This window comes from Arachis stenosperma, chromosome 8, assembly GCF_014773155.1.
Source record: "Arachis stenosperma cultivar V10309 chromosome 8, arast.V10309.gnm1.PFL2, whole genome shotgun sequence".
Taxonomy (NCBI): domain Eukaryota; kingdom Viridiplantae; phylum Streptophyta; class Magnoliopsida; order Fabales; family Fabaceae; genus Arachis; species Arachis stenosperma.
Window position 1 is genome coordinate 26,078,341 of NC_080384.1, and position 10,191 is coordinate 26,088,531.

General features: G+C 35.0%; 2 protein-coding genes across 2 annotated transcripts; one reads left to right on the plus strand and one right to left on the minus strand.

Moving 5' to 3' along the window:
- Positions 1-505: 505 nt before the first annotated feature.
- On the minus strand, positions 506-4,308 carry LOC130946716 (uncharacterized). The gene is made up of 12 exons (XM_057875551.1): positions 3,724-4,308; positions 3,390-3,592; positions 3,123-3,320; positions 2,958-3,029; positions 2,747-2,842; positions 2,572-2,651; positions 2,418-2,496; positions 2,140-2,350; positions 1,839-2,035; positions 1,628-1,736; positions 1,424-1,513; positions 506-1,320 (listed from the first exon to the last, which is right to left on the minus strand). The coding sequence occupies exons 1-12, from the start codon at positions 4,217-4,219 to the stop codon at positions 623-625; spliced, it is 2,529 nt and encodes an 842-aa protein (XP_057731534.1). The 5' UTR covers positions 4,220-4,308; the 3' UTR covers positions 506-622.
- An 815-nt stretch (positions 4,309-5,123) lies between these two features.
- On the plus strand, positions 5,124-9,092 carry LOC130945660 (protein FAR1-RELATED SEQUENCE 9-like). Its single transcript, XM_057874362.1, has 7 exons — positions 5,124-5,139; positions 5,379-5,462; positions 5,617-5,672; positions 6,628-7,067; positions 7,232-7,805; positions 7,901-8,917; positions 9,033-9,092. The coding sequence occupies exons 1-7, from the start codon at positions 5,124-5,126 to the stop codon at positions 9,090-9,092; spliced, it is 2,247 nt and encodes a 748-aa protein (XP_057730345.1).
- Positions 9,093-10,191: the final 1,099 nt, after the last annotated feature.

Below are 10,191 nucleotides of genomic sequence, written 5' to 3' on the forward strand. Positions count from 1 at the left end.
GTCGTCAATTTGTAACGTTTGTCTGAAATGAAATGAAACATGTGTTGTTAATTAATTCTCAGTGGCTAATGTTTCATTCTTTTTCCACTTGCTTGTGACATGGACCAAACCAAAGTGCCAAATATGATTTGGTTAATCACTCTCATCACTACTTCAAATTAATTCCAATTTTCACATGTACTCATCCAATTCATGCTTCTTCTTCATAGCTATAACAGGAATTGAGTGACATATTTGTTGGCGGTGCCTACATGTGATGAATGCATGCAGTTATGTTTAAGCTAAATCACTTTTTCATGTGATTATGATTATACATTAATCCATGGATGATAGACCACAGATAAAGGTTAACCAAAGGGGTGGTAGATAAGCCAATATGGGCTACCATGAAATGATTGATGTAGATTCATTGTGTAACAAAGTTGCAATGATTAATGATTCAATCATCAAAGTATATTCAATTATTTTCTCTACCTATGTCAGGAATTCATGTGTTACTAACTGCAGCAGATCAGATACATACTATTCACAGATTCACTCTCCATTTATTAGCTCTTCAATTGAAGACAAAGCACCAACTATTATTTTGTTTGATACTTGAACAAAGTTACACCCTTTTATTTCACTCTTGAATGTTGAAATAAACAGTATAATACTCATCTCTGAAGGCCAATAATGGCTCCAGTAGAAAATTCCTATTTGCTCCCTTAGCCACAAAGCTTATAGGATCATATTTTCTGAGTCCTCTCCTAGCAATAAAGCTTGCATCTTTGTTGAAACTAGAAGCATCAGCATCAGAATTAGACTTGCATCTTATTTTTACTTCTTTACCAGAACTCATGCCACTATGCACAAAGCACCCTTTATGGCTTTTGGATTCTAAGGATATGCTTTCATTTCTTCCATCCAATCCTGCTACCAGAACAAAAACAGAACCTACTTGTGTTCCAGGATGATCAAACGGTTCTAACATCACTGATTTGCCAATAAAATCTCTCAGTGTAGTTGAAAGCCTTGAGGAATGTTTTGCTTGGATATTAATGATTCTAAAGGTTGCATGAAGAGCCAAACTAGTCCCAGGCTTTGGTGATTTTTCCATTGTCAGTGAATTGTTTAAACTTGTTAAGACAAAAGATGATCCTGAAAAGTGTTGGTAGAATGAAAATAACTGAGTATTGTAAATGGCTGGAATTGGAGTAATCCAATCTGTAATAGAAGCATTGGAAGCAGTTTTAATGTCCCAATCAGCAGTGCTATGTCCAGCAAGAAGGTAGGGACCATAGAGAATTGCTCTAATGGAGGCATATTCAGGCCTGTCATCTGAATTTAACAATACACAAGGTATCACCATCAGTAACACTGTGACATAAGAATAATTTGATAAATTTTAGAGTGGAAGTTAATAATAACTTTGTGAAGGTACCTTTGATGGCCTCTGTTCTTAGGGGAATGGGAAATTGAAGGGTCAGCTTGTCACTACCACTCCATTTCCGCGTGATTGACACAAAGTTTCCTGCACAATTGGTTACAGTCAGTGTATTAAAATTAAATTCTATTGTTATTTGTTATATATTTATTCATTTTTTTACTATGCATAAGACACAAGCACAAGGTAGATTATTCACACCTGGAGAAGGCAAAGGTAAAGTATCAGAATTTAATGTGAGTTTAGCACCATGGATATGTGTCCAAGTTGGTAACCGAAGGTTAAGAGTAGATGAAGTACTACTAGTTTTCTGCAAGATAGGCATTAGAAGAAGAATAATGAAATAAGAAGAGAAATTTGGAGAATCTTAATGGCTTGATGGTATGTATCTGCAGCATAAAAATAAGACAACCTTAGTAGGAGAAAAAGTGAGTGAGATTCTGAGAAAAGAATCCATTGAAGATGGAGGAACAACTGTCTGGTTAAGCATGATTTGAGCAGATTTCCAGTTTAATGAGCTTGATATGTATTGAATGATGTAGAGACTAGGATTTTTCCCTTCCTCTTCAAAGTAGATGGAATCTCCAAGCTTTGAGAATGATTCAATTCCTATTGAAACATGACATAGCCTAGTTTGTTATACTCAACTATTTGTAAGATATGATAGAACAAACAAAGCATGTACATATGTATATATGTATATATGCGCACACCGGTTCCATAGCAGCACCAGAAAGAGTTAAACTGAGTTCCCCAACCGAATTTTGATATAGCCTTGGAGGCCCCAGGACCTTGTGGAAGATAGTATAACATAACTCCAGGTTCTGTTTCTCTTTGAATGCTTAATACTCCATTTGTCAATGCACGTTCATAATAATCAGCATATGATATCTCCTTAGTCCATCTAAACAGGTTGCGCGAAACCTGACATTCACCAACATTACTAATATCAAGTGTCACCATGAAACTGATGCATGATTGAATAGTGTACCTTCAACATGTTATAAGTTGTGCATGATTCTTCATTGTTTCCTTCTTTTAGGGTCTCTGTCATTCTATTTGGATCAGACCTATGCAGAAAAAGTATCAAAGTAGAAACAAAAAACTTTGCAGCTTATATGGAGTTATTTTGAAAGCAATGATACCAAAACTCATTCACTGATGTTCCTCCAGTTGCATAGCTGTGTGAAGAGTTAACAATATCCATAAAGAATGTTCCAATTTCCTAACACCAAATAAAACACAAATATACAAATATCAAGCCTTTGGAATTTAAATCAACAATGTAATGAACATACAGACAGACAGAAAGCAATTCACCTTATAAAGCGGATCACCGGTGACTTCATATCGCATTTGAGATCCAACAACAACTGGGATATGTGTATTAGCATGAAATTGAGCTATATCATTAGCCTACATATATGGAAAAACATAATTCTAGAACCATTAGTCCCTTAAATATCTAGTATTGTTGATAATAGGTTCATACTTCATATAATATAGTAAAAGAATCAATTTAACCCCTTACCTTTACAGCAAGCAACCCCAAAAAGCATGGCTTGTCAAAAAGATGAGCCAGTAATAGATGCTTTGGATCTCCCTGCATACATTGAAGTATTCACAATTCTAAGTATATACACCATTACTAACAGATTTTTAAAGAAACCAGATTGAGTATTAATTTAAGCTATACTGTAATGGAATATAGTCTGTAAAGGACATCATTCATTCCTCCAGTTTCCTCATTCAGGGTTTGATAATGCCAATCTATGCTGTACTTTCTTATCACATTCCTCACTCTCTTGTAAAAATAATCAACCATCCATGTCACCATTTTCAGAGCTTGAGGGTTCTCAGCTATGGAATGTTGATCCAAAAGGCCAGCCATGATCTGCATAAGTAATTACTCCAATTTTCATCATGTCAAAGTCACACATGGTAGTTGTAGTAGTTGTTGTACCTTGTGAATGGTATAATAGGGAGCCCAAACGTATTGAATTGCTTCAAAACGATCAAAGAACTCAGATGGAAATGCAGAAAGGTATCCTGTCCCAATCTTCTGCTGACAGATAGAGAGATTTGCAACAAGTGCTGACATTTTCTTCTTCAATGCTTCATTGTGTGTGCTGGCCCACATAAGAGCTGATGCACTCAAATAATGCCCTGAACAAAAATGCTTGCACACCATCAATTAAATGAAATGAAATACTTGTACACAAAAAATGACCCACCACACCGTGGCTGATTTTGGTGTTCACGTAGCATTTTTGTTGTTCCAAATAGGAAAGACTAACCAACAAAATGACCCCGAACTTCTATGGTTGGATCTTCCCAGCCTCCATATGGTGTTCCAGGAGTAGGGAGACCACAAGTCTTCCTGAAGCTCCAAATCAACCTGTCAACATCCAACATTAACAGATACTTCAAGTTTGTGTTCTGTGCTTGACCATGGATTGAACCTCCATGCAACCTCACATCATGCAACGAAACTTCTTTCAGTAAACCCTCTGGTTCCTTCTTCATCTTCATTCTCCCATACAGCATTGTCCAATCATCATCTTGCCCTTCTTCTTCTTCTTCTTGTTCCTCATTCAAGGACATGTTCCTTATTGGAGTCAAATGATAGCGTGAATGTGACATTACCTCATGTTTCCATGTTTGGTTTTTAGATGTTAACAAATGGTAACGAAATGTGTGTGATTGTGTAGGCTGGTTTGTGCACTCTTTACCCTCACCACCACCACAACCCAACACCAAAACCATGCTAACTAACACTAACACAAAACCCATCTTCCTCCTCAATAATTCAACTAAACAATTTTAAGCTCCCCAAAAACATTATCATGCATGAGTTGAAGTTCAACTAGTAGAAAAACAGAGAAAAAAAAAATGTTGCTTTCGGTTTTCCCAAGTGAAACTAGAGAGAAATAAGAGCAGAGAGTACAGAGCTTAAGAGAGACATGTGAGTGGCTATGTACTACTGATACATACAGTTAAAAAAAATTGTAGCTTTGAGTTTGCTGCCATTGGAAGTAGTCACATTTAAAAACTAAGCAACCAACATAGAAAGTCTTTCTAAATTCTAAGTCTAACCCAAAATAAAAACATCATTTTGTGAAAAGCAAGGTTACAGTTTGGGATATATAGGTAATTGCCAGAGCCGGTTGGGTAAAAAAAAGGACCTTAAATTAAAGTGTGAATATTTCTTACTCAATTGCAAGTGTGCAACTTACAGCAGCATGCGGAAGAATCTTGGGAAAAAGCCAATAGCAACAGCTTGCTTGCACCACCCGAAAAAAGACATAAGAAATCAATTTAATAAAACACTAAAAAAAGTGCAACACTATCCTACATAAATATGTTGTGGTCTTTTTTGTTTTTTGGAAAGATAAATGTATCATAGTATAGAGTTGAGAGAGGACATACATGGAGGATGTATATGGTGTTTTGAGAAGGTGATGATGGCATTGGCATGCATGTGAGTGAGTAGATGCTAGGAATCTGCTTTAGAAAGCTATGTTTGGATTGAAGCATCATCTAAAACTAAATTGGTTAGTGTTTATTATTAGTTATGATGAATGAGAAAGCATATGTTGTTTCTTGCTTGTTGTAGCTATCCGTGTTTCGATGGATATCCTTGCTTGTCTTGTTTCTATAGATTCGGAGAGTTATAGGAATTAGGATAAAGTGCAAAATGGTTGCCTCACAAGGTAAGTTCTTTTTGTCCGGGGAAGCTTTCGATTTCATGATCATAGAGTAGATTATAAGGGAAAAAAAATACTACCCCAATTCATATCCTCTGTCATTCATGTATTATCAATAATGTTTATATATGTAAGCTGGTGGATGTTACAATACTCCCTTCATGTTTGGAGTTTTGAAACTCCTTTACATTATTAATAATATAATTAATAATTATTTTAAGTTTAACCTGTTTTTTTTTACAAAGGCAAAGCCCAAGAAAAAGATCCAAACCCACCCGATCCAGACAAAATAAGAAATCTGAACCGTGAATCTTCTTCTTCTTCAACCAGTATGTTGATGCCTCCCCAATAACCTCAAGGTTCAAAATCCTTGCCAGTCTTTCAGGAGAGTTCCAAGCCGTCGCCAGTTTCTGACCACTGCTATGCCACTACAATACCTGGCGTGCTTTCTTCTCCGGTTGTGATACTTCCATGTTCGTCCAGAGTTTCGACAAGACACTGCTGATCGTCTTCTTGCCGTCATAGAGGTTCAAAATTGGGTTCCATATCTGCCGTTTTGCATCTAGAAGGCCTGGTGAATCGACGCCTATTCTTCTTCTGAACTTCGTTGTTGTCCCGTCACTGGTGACTTTGTCTGCGTGCTATTATTACTACAGGTAAACACTATCCTCCATGATTTTTCCTTGCTTTTGATTCACTGCAAAAATTTGAATTTTACCTTCTTTTATTTAAAAGTGTAATAATTTTTCAATGGTATGCTTTTTTATTTTTAAATATTGTTAAATCAATTTTTCTATATTATAATACCCATTTACTCGTTTTATACTTACTTTATTTTGGAATTTGACAATTTGTCTTGGTTGATACTAGTTCATAATATTTTGATAGTAATGCATGTTAAGATTTTTTTGCTTGCAAATTGATGCTACTTTAAATGTGATATTGCTATTGATTTGTGGTTATTATATGGTGATATCTGTTATGTTGAATTTTGTTCTCCTAGTATGTAAATAAAAATTAAAACTTAAAATGATTTTTAACTGGCACATAACCATTGTTGTTGTAAGCTATTGTGATGATATGATATTTATTTATGATCGCTAAATTTGCAAATTTGTTAATTGAATAGATTCAAAATTGTTTAAACTATGCATTTTTTGTAATGAAAATTTTGTACTCTTTTTTTTGTTTGATTGCTTTTCTTTGAGTTTGAGACATGTGACTTTTTCTATAATGAATTTTAGTCATTTAATAAATAATTTTTTTCTATAAAGATAATGTTATATAGACTAATACGAACTTATTAATAATTTATGCCTAATTATCATTGTGTAGTATTTAATTTACTAGAAAAAAATAAATAACATACATATTTTGGTGTTGTCTGATTTCTTTATTTGTAAGTCTAATTTTTGGAGCTTTATCCTAAGCATTTTGTCTTGGAGTACTTAGTACTCAGTTCTAAATTTTTATGACAGTATTATCTATGTTCAGATTATTTCCTTGCAAATGTCATTGATGGGAGAGGACGAGATCATGGATGAATGTGAGTATGAGTATGAGGATAGTATTTTTTATGATGAGAAGTATCCTGATGATGAGTCATACTTAGATGAGTTGCAGCAGGAAGAAGAGTTGGGTGATGAGTTAGACAGTGAGGAGATTTTTGCAGAATTGACAGATTATGATTATGATGATGCATATGAATTGGATTCAATTGAGGATTTATTGAAACTTGACTTTTTAAGCATTGGTGAGGTTGAAGTTGACAAGTTTCACTTTGGAACCCTAGCCATTGCTTTTGAATTTTACAACAGATTTGCCAAGAGCCAAGGTTTCAGTGCAAGAAAAGACAAAAACTGCAAGAACTCAACCGACGAGACCTACATGCAGAGATTTGTGTATTTTCGGCAAGGATATCGATTAGAGAAGTGGTACACTTTGCCAAACAGAAAAAGGGAACCAAATTTGTAGTCAAGACAAGAACTGGGTGCGAAGCTCAATTCCTAGTCAAGTTTGTAGGGGTAACTGGAAGATGGCATGTGACCCGATTTTCAAATGTTCATAATCACGAACTATTGGAAGGCCGGTTGAGCAGGTTATTGCCAGCTCATAGGAGTATGTCCAAAGCCGAAATTGCACTCATGAACAATATGCGCAAGTCGGGGATTAGCACATCCCAGGTTTATGCTTTGCTAGCAAGTCAAAGTGGTGGTTTTGACAAGTTGAACTATGGCCCCAGAGACATGTACAATCAAATAGCTAAGGCGAGGCGTGAGATTCCAGAGGACGTGGGTAGAGCATTAAATTATTTGGAGGGGATGGCTGCAAACGATAAATCTTTATACTACGAAGAGCTTCGGGCAACGGATGGAAGGTTACTAAATCTCTTTTGGTGTGATGGTTTATGTAGAGAGGACTATAAATTGTTTGGAGATGTTGTTGCGTTTGATGCTACGTACAATAAGAATAAATATAGGTGTCCTTTTGTTGTGTTCACAGGTGTCAACCATCACAACCAAACTATTGTCTTTGCTGCATGCATTGTAACAGATGAGACGGATGAGACTTATATATGGGTGTTGCAACAGTTTTTGGAGGCAATGAATGGTAGAGTCCCATCCTCTGTGATAACTGATGGGGCAAGGGCAATGAAGAATGCGATTGAGAAAGTATTCCCTGGTACTCACCACAGATTGTGTGCTTGGCATCTCCTGCGTAATGCAACTACAAATATGTGTAGTCCTCGTTTCACATCTAAGTTTAGGGATTATATATTAGGAGATTACGAGCAGTGTTCCGTAACAAGTGGCAAATATTGGTAGAGGAATTTGGGGTTGAGGAAAAAGAATGGCTAAATGAAATTTATGAGAAACGTCGATCATGGGCAACATGTTACATCCGAGGGAAGTTCTTTGCTGGATTTAGGACTACATCACGCTGCGAGGGTTTGCATTCATTGATTGGGAAGTACACTAAGCCTCATTATGACTTATCCGAGTTTATTGAGCACTTCCAACGAATGTTGGGCCATATGCGTTTTAGGGAATTTTATGCTGAATATGAATCTGCTCGTGGAGTTCCAGTTATGCAAACTTGTATTGAACCCCTTGAGATGTGTGCTGCTGATACTTACACAAGGGAGGTATTCTTTTTATTCAGGCCTATTCTTGTTCGGTCGGGTGCAATGAGAGTCGTGGATTACCAAACAAGAGACAATAGTATAATTTATTATGTTTGTAGGTATGCCAAACCAACAAAGGTGTGGGAGGTTGAGTGTGTGGATAATGGTAACGCAATCACTTGTTCATGCATGCGTATGGAATCATTCGGTATTTCCTGTGAACACATTATCTCTGTATTGGTCCGTAGGGATGTGCGCGAAATTCCTAAATGTCTAGTGTTGCATAGATGGACTAAGAATGCAAAAGAATCTATGTCTGAGTCAAGTAGTTTTACAAGCGAATTACAAGTTAGCAGTCGACTTTGTATCCTCAATGAGTGTGCTAGGATGATGTCAGAGGTTGCATGTGCTACTACAGAGAGGTTCCATGAAGCAAGGGATCTTATGCTTGATCTTTATAGCTCATACAAAGCACTAGATGAAGGGAACACGCCTTCGAAACCTAGACTGGGAGGTGGTACCAATCCTAAAGGGCATAGTGGTCGGAAAAAGCCCCAACGTTGCAGTAATTGCAAGAAACCTGGTCATAATAAAACTTCTTGTTCAAAGCGCAATGAAAATGCTTTCAGTACACAAGGTAGCTCTACCCGTCAAACTGATGTAAGTAAACAAAAATGATATATAATTTCATTTTTTATTCACTCACTTGATATTGGAATTGCTCCATGGTGCTAATTTAAAGTGTTATTGATATAAAATTTCGGTGTGGTTGTAGGCAATTTATGATGATGAATGCATGGATGATGTGGAATACGAAACTCAAGAATGGTGGTGAACTTTGGGATTAGATGTTGTTTTATTCGTGATTAATTTTGATAGTTGATTAGGGGAATATGCAGTTACTAACTAAACTATAAATTATTATTGTTTCTTTCGTTTATTCTTAATAGTCGATTTTAATTTAGAACAATCAATTAAGTTGTTATGGGAAGACTTATTATTATTATTATTATTATATATGGAAATAGAGATCATAGATTTCCTTTTTTTGCTTTGTTTTGCTATTCGAGAATGTGACTTAGTGTAGCAGTATGATATTTTTAATTATGAAAAGTGTTTGGAATATATAAGACAATTTGTCACTATCATGTATGATGTGGCAAATTTGGCTAAATATGTATATAAATAGGTAGATGATAAAAAATTATTATAAAATATGATATAATGTTGCATAAACTTATTGTAGGAAGCTGATTTAACCATCATGAAATCAGCATAAGAAATAAAATAAATAAACATATGAAAAATCAATGATAGAGAATTCAAAGAAGTATAAAATAAGAGCTCCGTGATTTTATTTATACATTCATAGTTGGTAACATCAACTGATTATATTAAGAAGAGAGATGCACACTGTTGTTGCAGGGAGAAGAATGGGAACCCAAGTTTTTTTTTGTATTTTTTTTCTTGCTTCCTGACCTATTTTCTTTATCCCTTCGTCTGGACACTCAGTTTAAAATGATTTGTCCAACTAACCAAAAATAAAAAAGAAAGATTGAATAGAAAAATTTTAATGAAAGAAAAAAAAAAGAAAATTTCATGTAATAGCTTTTCAATAGACAAGATCGATTTTATTAAAAAATAGTGCTAACTAATATTCCATATGAATAAAAAACAATTGATATTCTCATGTTATATGACGTAATGTGAGAGAATACCGCAAAAACATGTTAAATTGTTATATTATTTATAAAACATGAATAAAACAATATAAGTAGTCAACGAATGGAATAAAAAAAATTTCATTCATGTACTCCACGATTATAATTATTCTTAAATTGTCAAAAAATGCATTATCAAATTGTTTAAAATTAAATATTTTAGTATTTAATTGCAATTTAGAAATATATTTATAAAAAGTTTAATTCTTAATT